At 56.6% G+C, this 18,565-nt stretch overlaps 1 protein-coding gene across 1 annotated transcript in view; it reads right to left on the reverse strand.

The window, feature by feature from the left end:
* Nucleotides 1–18,565, reverse strand: part of RABGAP1 (RAB GTPase activating protein 1) — a 174,443-nt gene that overhangs the window by 24,965 nt on the left and 130,913 nt on the right. Inside the window, 2 exon segments of the mRNA XM_073600710.1 lie at nt 1,227–1,337; nt 7,961–8,053. Coding sequence (XP_073456811.1) covers nt 1,227–1,337; nt 7,961–8,053 — 204 coding nt within the window.

An 18,565-nucleotide genomic window follows, 5' to 3' on the forward strand; every position in this document is an offset into this window, starting at 1 on the left:
AATTACAGAATTTATATAGGACCGTGTGATTGAGTTGGTGCGGACTTGTTACATGTAACGGCATCAAATTCCCGCTTCAGGCATAAAAATGTGTAGTTTATTTCAAATGAAATATAGAAGCTGGCTGACTTCGTGCAAAACGCTACTCAAAAAAAATCTAAATAAACATATAAAAGTGGTAATAATAACTGGCAATTACCCTCACACAGCATCAAGATATAAGAAAGCAAACTGACTGCAATGGTCCAAAGAAGCCATTGTCAACCAAGGCTCCACTGAACCCTAGAGTTCCTTCAGAGGTGAGCTGTGGCCAATTGTCCTCCAATCTGATGGTGCCTACAAACTTTCGAGGTCAACGCCACATTAAACAGTGAGCAATTTCACCAATGATCTCTTTAGCTATCTGCGAGGGTGGCATTATCCCACTGGCCACCAATGTAAGGACCATAGGATTGAAGGTGATCACTTGGAAGAATGTTCCTTACATTGGTTATCAGTGAGAAGAATGTTCCTTACATTGGTGATCAGTGAGAAGAATGTTCCTTACATTGGTTATCAGTGGGAAGAATGTTCCTTACATTGGTGATCAGTGAGAAGAATGTTCCTTACATTGGTGATCAGTGAGAAGAATGTTCCTTACATTGGTGATCAGTGAGAAGAATGCTCCTTACATTGGTGGTCAGTGAGAAGAATGTTCCTTACATTGGTGATCAGTGAGAAGAATGTCCCTTACATTGGTGATCAGTGGGAAGAATGTTCCTTACATTGGTGATCAGTGGGAAGAATGTTCCTTACATTGGTGGTCAGTGAGAAGAATGTTCCTTACATTGGTGATCAGTGAGAAGAATGTTCCTTACATTGGTGATCAGTGGGAAGAATGTTCCTTACATTGGTGGTCAGTGAGAAGAATGTTCCTTACATTGGTGATCAGTGAGAAGAATGTTCCTTACATTGGTGATCAGTGGGAAGAATGTCCCTTACATTGGTGATCAGTGAGAAGAATGTTCCTTACATTGGTGATCAGTGAGAAGAATGTTCCTTACATTGGTGATCAGTGGGAAGAAAGAATATTGGTGTCAGTGGTTACATATCTGGGAGCCAATACTGTAAATACTTATTCCTCAGGGAACCCCTAGCAAACCTCTGGGGGAACCGTGATTGGGGAAGGCCATATCAGAGTAGTACACAAGCTGTTTATAATATAAGATGCAGGAAGATGTTCTTACATTATCCAGGTCCTTGCGTAGGGCAATCTTGCTGGTAACCAACTCATGAGCCAAGTCATCGTTTTCTTGCTCCAGTCTCATGTTTGCTTCCTGAAGTCGCCTGTTTTCACGCTAGAAAAAGAAAACACAAATTCAGTTTAAAGAATTTCCGAGGAATGAAATAAATGTCCAGGTAACATTGTAAGACCGAGTCCAAAGAGCAACAGTCTATGAAATGATTAATCCCAGTCCCAGTGACCATTGTCACTTAGGAAGTCAACCCAAACATCCAGATTGTTTCTTGCACTATCCTACTGGCAGCAAAAGATACACATTAACTTGGTATAAACAAAGGGGGCACTCTAGGAAGGAGTGACAATCTAACTCAGCGTCAAACGCCGAGGTTGTCTTTGGGAGACGTAAAAGAGAGCTCATTGGTGGACATTGCCCACCTTCTCCTCCAACCACTGTGTGCTCATTGGTGGACATTGCCCACCTTCTCCTCCAACCACTGTGTGCTCATTGGTGGACATTCCCCACCTTCTCCTCCAACCACTGTATGGTCATTGGTGGACATTCCCTGCCTTCTCCTCCAATCACTGTATGGTCATTGGTGGACATTCCCTGCCTTCTCCTCCAACCACTGTGTGCTCATTGGTGGACATTCCCCGCCTTCTTCTCCAACCACTGTGTGCTCATTGGTGGACATTGCCCGCCTTCTTCTCCAACCACTGTGTGCTCATTGGTGGACATTCCCTGCCTTCTCCTTTAATCACTGTGTGGTCATTGGTGGACATTCCCCACCTTCTCCTCCAACCACTGTGTGCTCATTGGTGGACATTCCCCACCTTCTCCTCCAACCACTGTGTGCTCATTGGTGGACATTCCCTGCCTTCTCCTCCAATCACTGTATGGTCATTGGTGGACATTCCCTGCCTTCTCCTCCAACCACATGGAAAAAGGTGTTATGGTCAGATGAGACTAAAATGGAATGATTTGGCCTCAACACCAAACCATATGTCTGGCGGAAATCCATCCAAATAACACCATTCCTGCAGTAAAGCATGGAGGTGGTAATATCCTGTTATGGAGGGGGTAATATCCTGGTATGGAGGGGGTAATATCCTGGAATGGAGGGGGTAATATCCTGGAATGGAGGGGGTAATATCCTGGAATGGAGGGGGTAATATCCTGGAATGGAGGGGGTAATATCCTGGAATGGGGGTGGCAATATCCTGGTATGAGGGTGGTAATATCCTGTTATGGGGGGTGGTACTACCCTAGTATGGGGACGTTTCTCTGCAGCAGGGACTGGAGCATTTGTCAGGATAGAAGGAAAAATGGGAGGGGAAAAATACCATCAAATTCTTGAAGAAAATCTGCTGCCCTCTGCTGGCGGAAATTTGTCAATAGGAAGAAGGTTTACCTTCCAACTTGACAATGACCCACAGCAGCAATGAGCACACAGTGGTTGGAGGAGAAGCCGGGGAATGTCCTCCAATGAGCCCACAGTGGTTAGAGGAGAAGGCAGGGAATTGTCCACCAATGAGCACACGGGTTGGAAAAGGCAGGGAATGTCCACCAATGAGCACACAGGGGTTAGAGGAGAAGGTGGGTAATGTCTACCAATGAGCACACAGTGGTTGGAGGAGAAGGCGGGGAATGTCCACCAATGAGCACAAGGTGGTTGGAGGAGAAGGCGGGGAATGTCCACCAATCAGCACACAGTGGTTGGAGGAGAAGGCGGAGAATGTCCACCAATGAGCACACAGTGGTTGGAGGAGAAGGCAGGGAATGTCCACCAATGAGCACACAGGGGTTGGAGAAGGCAGGGAATGTACACCAATGAGCACACAATGGTTGGAGGAGAAGGCGGGGAATGTCCACCAATGAGCACACAGTGGTTGGAGGAGAAGGCGGGGAATGTCCTCCAATGATCCCACAGTGGTTAGAGAAGGCGGGGAATGTCCACCAATGAGCACACAGGGGTTAGAGAAGGCAGGGAATGTCCACCAATGAGTACACAGTGGTTAGAGGAGAAGGCAGGGAATGTCCACCAATGAGCACACAGGGGTTAGAGGAGAAGGCGGGGAATGTCCTCCAATGAGCCCACAGTGGTTAGAGGAGAAGGCGGGGAATGTCCACCAATGAGCACACAGGGGTTAGAGAAGGCAGGGAATGTCCACCAATGAGTACACAGTGGTTAGAGGAGAAGGCAGGGAATGTCCACCAATGAGCACACAGTGGTTGGAGGAGAAGGCGGGGAATGTCCTCCAATGAGCCCACAGTGGTTAGAGGAGAAGGCGGGGAATGTCCACCAATGAGCACACAGGGGTTGGAGAAGGCGGAGAATGTCCACCAATGATCACACAGTGGTTGAAGGAGAAAACAGGGAATGTCCTTGCATGGCCTAGCAAGAGCCGAGACTCAAACCCCATCGAAAACCTGTGAAATGACTTGAAGACTGCAGTCCACAAACAGTCATCGTCAAATGCAACTGAACTTGAGCAGTTCTGCTTGTTTTCAATTGTCCTTGTTTTCATTGCAGGCTGGAAGGAATCAAAATGTGATCATTTTAAATATGGGGGGGGGGGGGTGTGATTTTTTTCTATACCCCACTGTAAGTATTGCCTGGTGCACCGTCCACCAGCTTCTTAAAGTTTGACAGGTTGCTGCCAGTGGGGTTGGACAGTGCATCTCTACTTTCCACCCACAGCTAAAAGCTGGAGCCGCAACCTCAGGGCTTAACGCCCAATGCAAGCAGTCTGCAGGTGCGTACTGCACTAAATATAACTACTACCCGGTACACCCTCCAGCCGAAGCAGCTGCCACCCTCTAGTTAAGTTTGACAGGCATGCCGGAAGTGGCGCTGGATGGTGCATCTGCACCTTCCACCCGCACCTCCTCCCCGGGGCTAAGCGCCCAGTGTGCATGCGGCTCGAGCCATGTTCACAATGCAACACTCACTTATACCCCACACCCGGCCGGGCCTTAGTGATTTCCATTTTTCAGACATCTGGGGGGGGGGGGTTGAATCTTCTCAGGAGACTGCGGTGATATTTACTGTCAATAGTTTGGGGGCCGAGATTCCTTTAGAATGGGATTTGTGTCTTGAAGCATCATAATTAAATAGTTGCTGAAGCTTAAAAAGGACAGCGGGTTTATTCTCCGGCAGTTCCGCTTCAGAAAAAAGAAAAACAACTCCCCGTGCATCTGCTGCAAAAATACATTCAATAAAAATCCAATTTTCTATAATAAAGCATGAAAATGCCAAAGGGGTAAAAAATTTTTTTTGTTATATATACAGTATCTGACAAAAGTAAGTAAGTAAGTAATATTTTCTTCTATCTTTTTATGTGACAACACTGAAGAAATGACACTTGTCTACAATGTACAGGTTAACACAGCGGAGAGTCGGTTAAAGCCGATCTAGGCTTTGTTTGGCCATCTGACCAGCTGGCGTGTCCACACGATCAGGTGTCCCCGTGGGACATGAGCCTGAGAAAGCCGTGAAATGTGGCTGGGGGGGGGTGGACATGCCTGTGGCTACAATCATCATCCCGGGGAGTGAGAGCTCTGAGGCGTTCTGCTTATTCACAAACTGAAGCATAGTAAACAGTTTATTATGCTTCGGTGACGAATGGACACAGAAGCGATCTGTACTGATTGCTCACTGTGTTCATTCAGGGAAGGAATGGGCCAGTAAATAAGACAGCTCTCCAACCTGAAATGAGAGGAGGGAGCCCAGCAGCACTGCAGAGACAATGGCACAAGGGGGGCCCAGACAGCGGTTGGACGGGGGCACGGGGGGGGGGCAGACAGCGAGTGGAAGGGGGCACACAGGGGGGCTCAGATGGGGTGAAAGGGGGGCACACAGGGGGGCCAAGACAGGGGGTGGAAGGGGGCACACAGGGGGGCCAAGACAGGGGGTGGAAGGGGGCAAACAGGGGGGCCCAGACAGGGGGTGGAAGGGGGCACACAGGGGGGCCCAGACAGGGGGTGGAAGGGGGCACACAGGGGGGCCCAGACAGGGGGTGGAAGGGGGCACACAGGGGGGCCCAGACAGGGGGTGGAAGGGGGCAAACAGGGGGGCCCAGACAGGGGGTGGAAGGGGGCACACAGGGGGGCCCAGACAGGGGGTGGAAGGGGGCACACAGGGGGGCCCAGACAGGGGGTGGAAGGGGGCACACAGGGGGGCCCAGACAGGGGGTGGAAGGGGGCACACAGGGGGGCCCAGACAGGGGGTGGAAGGGGGCACACAGGGGGGCCCAGACAGGGGGTGGAAGGGGCCACACAGGGGGGCCCAGACAGGGGGTGGAAGGGGGCACACAGGGGGGCTCAGACAGGGGGTGGAAGGGGACACACAGGGGGGCCCAGACAGGGGGTGGAAGGGGGCACACAGGGGGGCCCAGACAGGGGGTGGAAGGGGGCACACAGGGGGGCCCAGACAGGGGGTGGAAGGGGGCACACAGGGGGGGGCCCAGACAGGGGGTGGAAGGGGGCACACAGGGGGGCCCAGACAGGGGGTGGAAGGGGGCACACAGGGGGGGGGCCCAGACAGGGGGTGGAAGGGGGCAAACAGGGGGGCCCAGACAGGGGGTGGAAGGGGGCACACAGGGGGGCCCAGACAGGGGGTGGAAGGGGGCACACAGGGGGGCCCAGACAGGGGGTGGAAGGGGGCACACAGGGGGGCCCAGACAGGGGGTGGAAGGGGGCACACAGGGGGGCTCAGACAGGGGGTGGAAGGGGACACACAGGGGGGCCCAGACAGCGGGTGGAAGGTGGCACACACGAGGACCAAGACAGCGGGTGGAAGGGGGCACACAAGGGGGCCCAGACAGCGGGTGGAAGGGGGCACACAGGGGGGCCCAGACAGCAGATGGAAGGGGGCACACACGGGGACCCAGACAGCGGGTGGAAGGGGGCACGCACGGGGACCCAGACAGCGGGTGGAAGGGGGCACGCACGGGGACCCAGACAGCGGGTGGAAGGGGGCACGCACGGGGACCCAGACAGCGGGTGGAAGGGGGCACGCACGGGGACCCAGACAGCGGGTGGAAGGGGGCACACACGAGGAACAAGACAGCGGGTGGAAGGGGGCACACACGGGGACCCAGACAGCGGGTGGAAGGGGGCACACACGGGGACCCAGACAGCGGGTGGAAGGGGGCACACTCGGGGACCCAGACAGCGGGTGGAAGGGGGCACACTCGGGGACCCAGACAGCGGGTGGAAGGGGGCACACTCGGGGACCCAGACAGCGGGTGGAAGGGGGCACACAGGGGGGCCCAGACAGGGGGTGGAAGGGGGCACACAGGGGGGCTCAGACGGGGTGGAAGGTGGCACACAGGGGGGCCCAGACAGCGGGTGGAAGGTGGCACACACGAGGACCAAGACAGCGGGTGGAAGGGGGCACACAAGGGGGCCCAGACAGCGGGTGGAAGGGGGCACACACGGGGACCCAGACAGCAGATGGAAGGGGGCACACACGGGGACCCAGACAGAGGGTGGAAGGGGGCACGCACGGGGACCCAGACAGCGGGTGGAAGGGGGCACGCACGGGGACCCAGACAGCGGGTGGAAGGGGGCACGCACGGGGACCCAGACAGCGGGTGGAAGGGGGCACGCACGGGGACCCAGACAGCGGGTGGAAGGGGGCACGCACGGGGACCCAGACAGCGGGTGGAAGGGGGCACGCACGGGGACCCAGACAGCGGGTGGAAGGGGGCACGCACGGGGACCCAGACAGCGGGTGGAAGGGGGCACACACGAGGAACAAGACAGCGGGTGGAAGGGGGCACACACGGGGACCCAGACAGCGGGTGGAAGGGGGCACACACGGGGACCCAGACAGCGGGTGGAAGGGGGCACACTCGGGGACCCAGACAGCGGGTGGAAGGGGGCACACACGGGGACCCAGACAGAGGGTGGAAGGGGGCACGCACGGGGACCCAGACAGCGGGTGGAAGGGGGCACGCACGGGGACCCAGACAGCGGGTGGAAGGGGGCACGCACGGGGACCCAGACAGCGGGTGGAAGGGGGCACGCACGGGGACCCAGACAGCGGGTGGAAGGGGGCACGCACGGGGACCCAGACAGCGGGTGGAAGGGGGCACGCACGGGGACCCAGACAGCGGGTGGAAGGGGGCACACACGGGGACCCAGACAGCGGGTGGAAGGGGGCACACACGGGGACCCAGACAGCGGGTGGAAGGGGGCACACACGGGGACCCAGACAGCGGGTGGAAGGGGGCACACACGGGGACCCAGACAGCGGGTGGAAGGGGGCACACACGGGGACCCAGACAGCGGGTGGAAGGGGGCACACACGGGGACCCAGACAGCGGGTGGAAGGGGGCACACACGGGGACCCAGACAGCGGGTGGAAGGGGGCACACTCGGGGACCCAGACAGCGGGTGGAAGGGGGCACACTCGGGGACCCAGACAGTGGGTGGAAGGGGGCACACAGGGGGGCCCAGACAGCGGGGGGACGGGGTCACAGATACTTGAATGGATCGCCCTGCAGCTCAGCCGAAGGGTGGGGTAGGAGGAGAAGCCAGCAACGCAGAGGGAGGCACAAAAAGATCAGTGCCAGCAATGGCAGTACCAGCCATCCCTTCTGCTCAGCAGGTGCCCAAGCCCCCCTTTTGAACCGATGGGACCCAGGCCCGGTACAGGAGGGCCGGTTGTACTGCCTTATTAGCAGCCCTGGCTATGATCACCAGATTCTTGTTTGTCCTTTTATGTCACTCACCTCAAATCTTTCAACAGGGTCCTCCTGCTGTGCCTGTTGCTCTCTCATCATGTGATATTCCCTCTCGTACTTTTTTAGTTTTTTCTGACTTATCTGAAATATAAAAAAAAAAAAAAATTAAAATTAAAAAATGAATAATTTAGAAACAAAGTTGACTTGATGCAAGAAAAATTTAAATTGCTTTGTGCGCACCAAATGTTTTTACAAACCCAAATTTTACAATGTAAAAGTTGTGTGAATCACTGTACTGTACAAAGCCTGTGCAGAGAACAGAGATGTGGGAGGGGTCCCGCAGGCTCCACCCACTACAAACTGCCTGTAGAAAATTACAGGAGGGGGCGGAGACCAGACCAGTCTCCCTAACCAAGGAGAGAGAACAGCAGTGAGCGGGCAGCTGTCTGCAGATTTTTGCTGACAGATCTAAACGTGTTCTTTGTACAAATCAATGGACAACGTCGATGCTGTCTGCATATAAGGAATCGTGTGAGCAGTCAGGCCTCCATTAAACAGGTGTGCTTAAAGTGGCTGTAAACCTCAGACATGAAATCTGAACAAAGCATATCCCTCCACAGTGTGTACTTGTCTTACTCCAGAGCACAAAGTCTCATTTTTGTCTGCTGCCCCCTTCCTCTGCTATCAAGCATGATTCACTTCTGACAAGTTTTCCTGACACCAAGAAAAAAATGGGGACAGGGAAGGGAGCTCCAGCAGAATGACAGCCTCAGCTCTGTTCCTGTGCGCAGGGAGGTGTGTCTCTTGCCTCCAATCAGCTCTTAGAGCTCTCCTCGCTGAGCTCTGCAGAGAGTAACTTCAGCTCTCCGACCCCTTTTTTTCAGAACGCTCAGGGAAGCTTTAAAATTCAGCACTTTGAAAGGATGCAGAAAAGAGAGGACGCTGCAGATAAAAAGGTCACGAGTATGCCCTGTGCAGAGTACAGGGGTCACGAGTATGCCCCGTGCAGAGTACAGGGGTCACGAGTATGCCCCGTGCAGAGTACAGGGGTCACGAGTATGCCCCGTGCAGTGCGCAGTATGCACTGTGCAGGGGTCAGGAGTGCGCAATGTGCAGGGGTCAGAAGTATGCCCCGTGCACAGCACAGGGGTCAGGAGTATGCCCCGTGCACAGCACAGGGGTCAGGAGTATGCCCCGTGCAGAGCACAGGGGTCAGGAGTATGCCCCGTGCACAGCACAGGGGTCAGGAGTATGCCCCGTGCACAGCACAGGGGTCAGGAGTATGCCCCGTGCACAGCACAGGGGTCAGGAGTATGCCCCGTGCACAGCACAGGGGTCAGGAGTATGCCCCGTGCACAGCACAGGGGTCAGGAGTATGCCCCGTGCACAGCACAGGGGTCAGGAGTATGCCCCGTGCACAGCACAGGGGTCAGGAGTATGCCCCGTGCACAGCACAGGGGTCAGGAGTATGCCCCGTGCACAGCACAGGGGTCAGGAGTATGCCCCGTGCACAGCACAGGGGTCAGGAGTATGCCCCGTGCAAAGCACAGGGGTCAGGAGTATGCCCCGTGCAAAGCACAGGGGTCAGGAGTATGCCCCGTGCAAAGCACAGGGGTCAGGAGTATGCCCCGTGCAAAGCACAGGGGTCAGGAGTATGCCCCGTGCACAGCACAGGGGTCAGGAGTATGCCCCGTGCACAGCACAGGGGTCAGGAGTATGCCCCGTGCACAGCACAGGGGTCAGGAGTATGCCCCGTGCACAGCACAGGGGTCAGGAGTATGCCCCGTGCACAGCACAGGGGTCAGGAGTATGCCCCGAGCACAGCACAGGGGTCAGGAGTATGCCCCGTGCACAGCACAGGGGTCAGGAGTATGCCCCGAGCACAGCACAGGGGTCAGGAGTATGCCCCGTGCACAGCACAGGGGTCAGGAGTATGCCCCGTGCACAGCACAGGGGTCAGGAGTATGCCCCGTGCACAGCACAGGGGTCAGGAGTATGCCCCGTGCACAGCACAGGGGTCAGGAGTATGCCCCGTGCAAAGCACAGGGGTCAGGAGTATGCCCCGTGCAAAGCACAGGGGTCAGGAGTATGCCCCGTGCAAAGCACAGGGGTCAGGAGTATGCCCCGTGCAAAGCACAGGGGTCAGGAGTATGCCCCGTGCAAAGCACAGGGGTCAGGAGTATGCCCCGTGCAAAGGACAGGGGTCAGGAGTATGCCCCGTGCAGAGCACAGGGGTCAGGAGTATACCTCGTGCAGAGCACAGGGGTCAGGAGTATGCCCCGTGCAGAGCACAGGGGTCAGGAGTATGCCCCGTGCAGAGCACAGGGGTCAGGAGTATGCCCCGTGCAGAGCACAGGGGTCAGGAGTATACCTCGTGCAGAGCACAGGGGTCAGGAGTATGCACCGTGCACAGCACAGGGGTCAGGAGTATGCATCATGCAGAGCACAGGGGTCAGGAGTATGCACCGTGCACAGCACAGGGGTCAGGAGTATGCATCATGCAGAGCACAGGGGTCAGGAGTATGCACCGTGCACAGCACAGGGGTCAGGAGTATGCCTCGTGCAGAGCACAGGGGTCAGGAGTATGCACCGTGCAGAGCACAGGGGTCAGGAGTATGCCTCGTGCAGAGCACAGGGGTCAGGAGTATGCACCGTGCACAGCACAGGGGTCAGGAGTATGCATCATGCAGAGCACAGGGGTCAGGAGTATGCAGTGCGCAGGCGTCAGGAGTATGCCCCGTGCAGATCACAGGGGTCAGGAGTATGCACTGTGCAGAGCACAGGAGCCAGGAGTATGCAGTGCGCAGGGGTCAGGAGTATGCCCCGTGCAGATCACAGGGGTCAGGAGTATGCACCGTGCAGAGCACAGGAGCCAGGAGTATGCAGAGCACAGGGATCAGGAGTAAGCATCGTGCAGATTAAGAAGTATGTAGAGTATTAAGTGCGAAGGTCAGGAATGACTGCTGAGAGTGGGGTCACTTACTTATACTCCTCCTGCTCCCAAAAGAAAAAAAGGGCCCTCCCCTCCCAGGGCCCTCCTGCTGAACTAATGGAACCTAGAGAACTTTACTATAAGTGCTGGACCATAATAATACTCCACCTGCATCCCATGGAAAATAATTCCTCTCTTTGGCCCGGGACCCCCACTGGACTACTGGGGTAAAGGCCTAGTACAGAAGGGCACACCCCTATCAGCAGCCTGAGGTGTGCGGCTTAGTAACAGCATATGTGGGGCAAAAGTAAAGGTGAAGATCGTCATCACGGTGCTACTTCTAAATGGCGACAGATCAATAATACGGCAGTATTCATACACAGAGTAAGAGCACACGGTAAAAATCCCGGAATTAAACCTCTATAGTACATTCACAGTGAAGAAAATCAATGATTTTTTTAACGATAGAAGTCCACAACATACGTCCCAGTAAACTAAAAACGGAATTCCACACAGCTACAATATATAATATGCAGTATGACTTCCAGGAAAACATTGGGGGAAATTCGGAGAACTTGTCTAAGCACCAAAATAAAGCAGATAAGCGACAATATGTAGAAATCTACAGGATACTTACAAACGTGAATCAGCAAAGAGAAGTAGCCACTGAATGCAGCTCTCCTGTCATACTGAGCAAACAGACAGGATATCCTTCACTGGAAACAAAACCTTCTGCATTATTAACCACTTTCCAGAATAGCAGAGTTGGCAAGCACAGCGTACATGGAGTCCATCGCCGAGCAAACCATTCCTGATGGTGTGTGGAGAACAGGACGGGTCAGGGACGGCACAATGTGTGGAGAACAGGACGGGTCAGGGACGGCACAATGTGTGGAGAACAGGACGGGTCAGGGACGGCACAATGTGTGCTCAGAACAGGACGGGTCAGGGACAGCACAATGTGTGCTCAGAACAGGACGGGTCAGGGATGGCACAATGTGTGCTGAGAACAGGACGGGTCAGGGACGGCACAATGTGTGGAGAACAGGACGGGTCAGGGACGGCACAATGTGTGCTCAGAACAGGACGGGTCAGGGACAGCACAATGTGTGCTCAGAACAGGACGGGTCAGGGACGGCACAATGTGTGCTCAGAACAGGACGGGTCAGGGACGGCACAATGTGTGCTCAGAACAGGACGGGTCAGGGACGGCACAATGTGTGCTCAGAACAGGACGGGTCAGGGACGGCACAATGTGTGCTCAGAACAGGACGGGTCAGGGACGGCACAATGTGTGCTCAGAACAGGACGGGTCAGGGACGGCACAATGTGTGCTCAGAACAGGACGGGTCAGGGACGGCACAATGTGTGCTCAGAACAGGACGGGTCAGGGACGGCACAATGTGTGCTCAGAACAGGACGGGTCAGGGACGGCACAATGTGTGCTCAGAACAGGACGGGTCAGGGACGGCACAATGTGTGCTCAGAACAGGATGGGTCAGGGACGGCACAATGTGTGCTCAGAACAGGACGGGTCAGGGACGGCACAATGTGTGCAGAACAGGACGGGTCAGGGACGGCACAATGTGTGCAGAACAGGACGGGTCAGGGACGGCACAATGTGTGCAGAACAGGACGGGTCAGGGACGGCACAATGTGTGGAGAACAGGACGGGTCAGGGACGGCACAATGGGTGGAGAACAGGACGGGTCAGGGACGGCACAATGTGTGCTCAGAACAGGACGGGTCAGGGACGGCACAATGTGTGCTCAGAACAGGACGGGTCAGGGATGGCACAATGTGTGCCGAACAGGACGGGTCAGGGACGGCACAATGTGTGGAGAACAGGACGGGTCAGGGACGGCATAATGTGTGGAGAACAGGACGGGTCAGGGACGGCACAATGTGTGGAGAACAGGACAGGTCAGGGACGGCACAATGTGTGCAGAACAGGACGGGTCAGGGACGGCACAATGTGTGCTCAGAACAGGACGGGTCAGGGACGGCACAATGTGTGGAGAACAGGACGGGTCAGGGACGACACAATGTGTGCAAAACAGGAGGGGTCAGGGACGGCACAATGTGTGCAGAACAGGACGGGTCAGGGACGGCACAATGTGTGGTCAGAACAGGACAGGTCAGGGACGGCACAATGTGTGCAGAACAGGACGGGTCAGAGACGGCACAATGTGTGGAGAACAGGACGGGTCAGGGACGGCACAATGTGTGCAGAACAGGACGGGTCAGGGACGGTACAATGTGTGGAGAACAGGACGGGTCAGGGACGGCACAATGTGTGCTCAGAACAGGACGGTCAGGGACGGCACAATGTGTGCTCAGAACAGGACGGGTCAGGGACGGCACAATGTGCTCAGAACAGGACGGGTCAGGGACAGCACAATGTGTGCTCAGAACAGGACAGGTCAGGGACGGCACAATGTGTGCAGAACAGGACGGGTCAGGGACGGTACAATGTGTGCAGAACGGGACGGGTCAGGGACGGCACAATGTGTGCAGAACAGGACGGGTCAGGGACGGCACAATGTGTGCAGAACAGGACGGGTCAGGGACGGCACAATGTGTGCTCAGAACAGGACGGGTCAGGGACGGCACAATGTGTGGAGAACAGGACGGGTCAGGGACGGCACAATGTGTGGAGAACAGGACGGGTCAGGGACGGCACAATGTGTGCTCAGAACAGGACGGTCAGGGACGGCACAATGTGTGGAGAACAGGACGGGTCAGGGGCGGCACAATGTGTGGCGAACAGGACGGGTCAGGGGCGGCACAATGTGTGCTCAGAACAGGACGGTCAGGGACGGCACAATGTGCTCAGAACAGGACGGGTCAGGGACGGCACAATGTGCTCAGAACAGGACGGGTCAGGGACAGCACAATGTGTGCTCATAACAGGACAGGTCAGGGACGGCACATTGTGTGCAGAACAGGACGGGTCAGGGACGGTACAATGTGTGCAGAACAGGACGGGTCAGGGACGGCACAATGTGTGCTCAGAACAGGACGGGTCAGGGACGGCACAATGTGTGCTCAGAACAGGACGGGTCAGGGACGGCACAATGTGTGCTCAGAACAGGACGGGTCAGGGACGGCACAATGTGTGCAGAACAGGACGGGTCAAGGACGGCACAATGTGTGCTCAGAACAGGACGGGTAAGGGACGGCACAATGTGTGCTCAGAACAGGACGGGTCAGGGACGGCACAATGTGTGCTCAGAACAGGACGGGTCAGGGACGGCACAATGTGTGCTCAGAACAGGACGGGTCAGGGACGGCACAATGTGTGCAGAACAGGACGGGTCAGGGACGGCACAATGTGTGCTCAGAACAGGACGGGTCAGGGACGGCACAATGTGTGCTCAGAACAGGATGGGTCAGGGACGGCACAATGTGTGCAGAACAGGACGGGTCAGGGACAGCACAATGTGTGCTCAGAACAGGACGGGTCAGGGGCAGCACAATGTGTGCAGAACAGGACGGGTCAGGGACGGCACAATGTGTGCCGAACAGGACGGGTCAGGGACGGCACAATGTGTGGAGAACAGGACGGGTCAGGGACGGCACAATGTGTGGAGAACAGGACGGGTCAGGGACGGCACAATGTGTGGAGAACAGGACGGGTCAGGGACGGCACAATGTGTGGAGAACAGGACGGGTCAGGGACGGCACAATGTGTGGAGAACAGGACGGGTCAGGGACGGCATAATGTGTGGAGAACAGGACGGGTCAGGGACGGCACAATATGTGGAGAACAGGACGGGTCAGGGACGGCACAATGTGTGGAGAACAGGACGGGTCAGGGATGGCACAATAGAACAGGACGGGTCAGGGACGGCACAATGTGTGCAGAACAGGACGGGCCAGGGACGGCACAATGTGTGCAGAACAGGAGGGGTCAGGGACGGCACAATGTGTGCTCAGAACAGGACGGGTCAGGGACGGCACAATGTGTGGAGAACAGGACGGGTCAGGGACGACACAATGTGTGCAAAACAGGAGGGGTCAGGGACGGCACAATGTGTGCAGAACAGGACGGGTCAGGGACGGCACAATGTGTGGTCAGAACAGGACAGGTCAGGGACGGCACAATGTGTGCAGAACAGGAGGGGTCAGGGACGGTACAATGTGTGGAGAACAGGACGGGTCAGGGACGGCACAATGTGTGCTCAGAACAGGACGGTCAGGGACGGCACAATGTGTGCTCAGAACAGGACGGGTCAGGGACGGCACAATGTGTGCAGAACAGGATGGGTCAGGGACGGTACAATGTGTGGAGAACAGGACGGGTCAGGGACGGCACAATGTGTGCTCAGAACAGGACGGTCAGGGACGGCACAATGTGTGCTCAGAACAGGACGGGTCAGGGACGGCACAATGTGCTCAGAACAGGACGGGTCAGGGACAGCACAATGTGTGCTCAGAACAGGACAGGTCAGGGACGGCACAATGTGTGCAGAACAGGACGGGTCAGGGACGGTACAATGTGTGCAGAACAGGACGGGTCAGGGACGGCACAATGTGTGCTCAGAACAGGATGGGTCAGGGACGGCACAATGTGTGCTCAGAACAGGACGGGTCAGGGACAGCACAATGTGTGCTCATAACAGGACGGGTCAGGGACGGCACAATGTGTGCAGAACAGGACGGGTCAAGGACGGCACAATGTGTGCTCAGAAGAGGACGGGTAAGGGACGGCACAATGTGTGCTCAGAACAGGACGGGTCAGGGACGGCACAATGTGTGCTCAGAACAGGACGGGTCAGGGACGGCACAATGTGTGCTCAGAACAGGATGGGTCAGGGACGGCACAATGTGTGCAGAACAGGACGGGTCAGGGACGGCACAATGTGTGCAGAACAGGACGGGTCAGGGACGGCACAATGTGTGCTCAGAACAGGACGGGTCAGGGACGGCACAATGTGTGGAGAACAGGACGGGTCAGGGACGGCACAATGTGTGGAGAACAGGACGGGTCAGGGACGGCACAATGTGTGCTCAGAACAGGACGGTCAGGGACGGCATAATGTGTGCTCAGAACAGGACGGTCAGGGACGGCACAATGTGTGGAGAACAGGACGGGTCAGGGGCGGCACAATGTGTGCAGAACAGGACGGGTCAGGGACGGCACAATGTGTGCCGAACAGGACGGGTCAGGGACGGCACAATGTGTGCCGAACAGGACGGGTCAGGGACGGCACAATGTGTGGAGAACAGGACGGGTCAGGGACGGCACAATGTGTGGAGAACAGGACGGGTCAGGGACGGCACAATGTGTGGAGAACAGGACGGGTCAGGGACGGCACAATGTGTGGAGAACAGGACGGGTCAGGGACGGCACAATGTGTGGAGAACAGGACGGGTCAGGGACGGCATAATGTGTGGAGAACAGGACGGGTCAGGGACGGCACAATATGTGGAGAACAGGACGGGTCAGGGACGGCACAATGTGTGGAGAACAGGACGGGTCAGGGATGGCACAATAGAACAGGACGGGTCAGGGACGGCACAATGTGTGCAGAACAGGACGGGCCAGGGACGGCACAATGTGTGCAGAACAGGAGGGGTCAGGGACGGCACAATGTGTGCTCAGAACAGGACGGGTCAGGGACGGCACAATGTGTGGAGAACAGGACGGGTCAGGGACGACACAATGTGTGCAAAACAGGAGGGGTCAGGGACGGCACAATGTGTGCAGAACAGGACGGGTCAGGGACGGCACAATGTGTGGTCAGAACAGGACAGGTCAGGGACGGCACAATGTGTGCAGAACAGGAGGGGTCAGGGACGGTACAATGTGTGGAGAACAGGACGGGTCAGGGACGGCACAATGTGTGCTCAGAACAGGACGGTCAGGGACGGCACAATGTGTGCTCAGAACAGGACGGGTCAGGGACGGCACAATGTGTGCAGAACAGGATGGGTCAGGGACGGTACAATGTGTGGAGAACAGGACGGGTCAGGGACGGCACAATGTGTGCTCAGAACAGGACGGTCAGGGACGGCACAATGTGTGCTCAGAACAGGACGGGTCAGGGACGGCACAATGTGCTCAGAACAGGACGGGTCAGGGACAGCACAATGTGTGCTCAGAACAGGACAGGTCAGGGACGGCACAATGTGTGCAGAACAGGACGGGTCAGGGACGGTACAATGTGTGCAGAACAGGACGGGTCAGGGACGGCACAATGTGTGCTCAGAACAGGATGGGTCAGGGACGGCACAATGTGTGCTCAGAACAGGACGGGTCAGGGACAGCACAATGTGTGCTCATAACAGGACGGGTCAGGGACGGCACAATGTGTGCAGAACAGGACGGGTCAAGGACGGCACAATGTGTGCTCAGAAGAGGACGGGTAAGGGACGGCACAATGTGTGCTCAGAACAGGACGGGTCAGGGACGGCACAATGTGTGCTCAGAACAGGACGGGTCAGGGACGGCACAATGTGTGCTCAGAACAGGATGGGTCAGGGACGGCACAATGTGTGCAGAACAGGACGGGTCAGGGACGGCACAATGTGTGCAGAACAGGACGGGTCAGGGACGGCACAATGTGTGCTCAGAACAGGACGGGTCAGGGACGGCACAATGTGTGGAGAACAGGACGGGTCAGGGACGGCACAATGTGTGGAGAACAGGACGGGTCAGGGACGGCACAATGTGTGCTCAGAACAGGACGGTCAGGGACGGCATAATGTGTGCTCAGAACAGGACGGTCAGGGACGGCACAATGTGTGGAGAACAGGACGGGTCAGGGGCGGCACAATGTGTGGAGAACAGGACGGGTCAGGGACGGCACAATGTGTGCTCAGAACAGGACGGTCAGGGATGGCACAATGTGCTCAGAACAGGACGGGTCAGGGACGGCACAATGTGCTCAGAACAGGACGGGTCAGGGACAGCACAATGTGTGCTCAGAACAGGACAGGTCCGGGACGGCACAATGTGTGCAGAACAGGACGGGTCAGGGACGGTACAATGTGTGCAGAACAGGACGGGTCAGGGACGGCACAATGTGTGCTCAGAACAGGACGGGTCAGGGACGGCACAATGTGTGCTCAGAACAGGACGGGTCAGGGACGGCACAATGTGTGCTCAGAACAGGACGGGTCAGGGACAGCACAATGTGTGCTCAGAACAGGACGGGTCAGGGACGGCACAATGTGTGCAGAACAGGACGGGTCAAGGACGGCACAATGTGTGCAGAACAGGACGGGTCAGGGACGGCACAATGTGTGCAGAACAGGACGGGTCAGGGACGGCACAATGTGTGCTCAGAACAGGATGGGTCAGGGACGGCACAATGTGTGCAGAACAGGACGGGTCAGGGACGGCACAATGTGTGCAGAACAGGACGGGTCAGGGACGGCACAATGTGTGCAAAACAGGACGGGTCAGGGACGGCACAATGTGTGCTCAGAACAGGACGGGTCAGGGATGGCACAATGTGTGCTCAGAACAGGACGGGTCAGGGACGGCACAATGTGTGCTCAGAACAGGACGGGTCAGGGGCGGCACAATGTGTGCTCAGAACAGGACGGGTCAGGGACGGCACAATGTGTGCAGAACAGGACGGGTCAAGGACGGCACAATGTGTGCAGAACAGGACGGGTCAAGGACGGCACAATGTGTGCAGAACAGGACGGGTCAGGGACGGCACAATGTGTGCAGAACAGGACAGGTCAGGGACGGCACAATGTGTGCA

The sequence above is a fragment of the Aquarana catesbeiana genome, linkage group LG09, assembly GCF_042186555.1.
Source record: "Aquarana catesbeiana isolate 2022-GZ linkage group LG09, ASM4218655v1, whole genome shotgun sequence".
Taxonomy (NCBI): domain Eukaryota; kingdom Metazoa; phylum Chordata; class Amphibia; order Anura; family Ranidae; genus Aquarana; species Aquarana catesbeiana.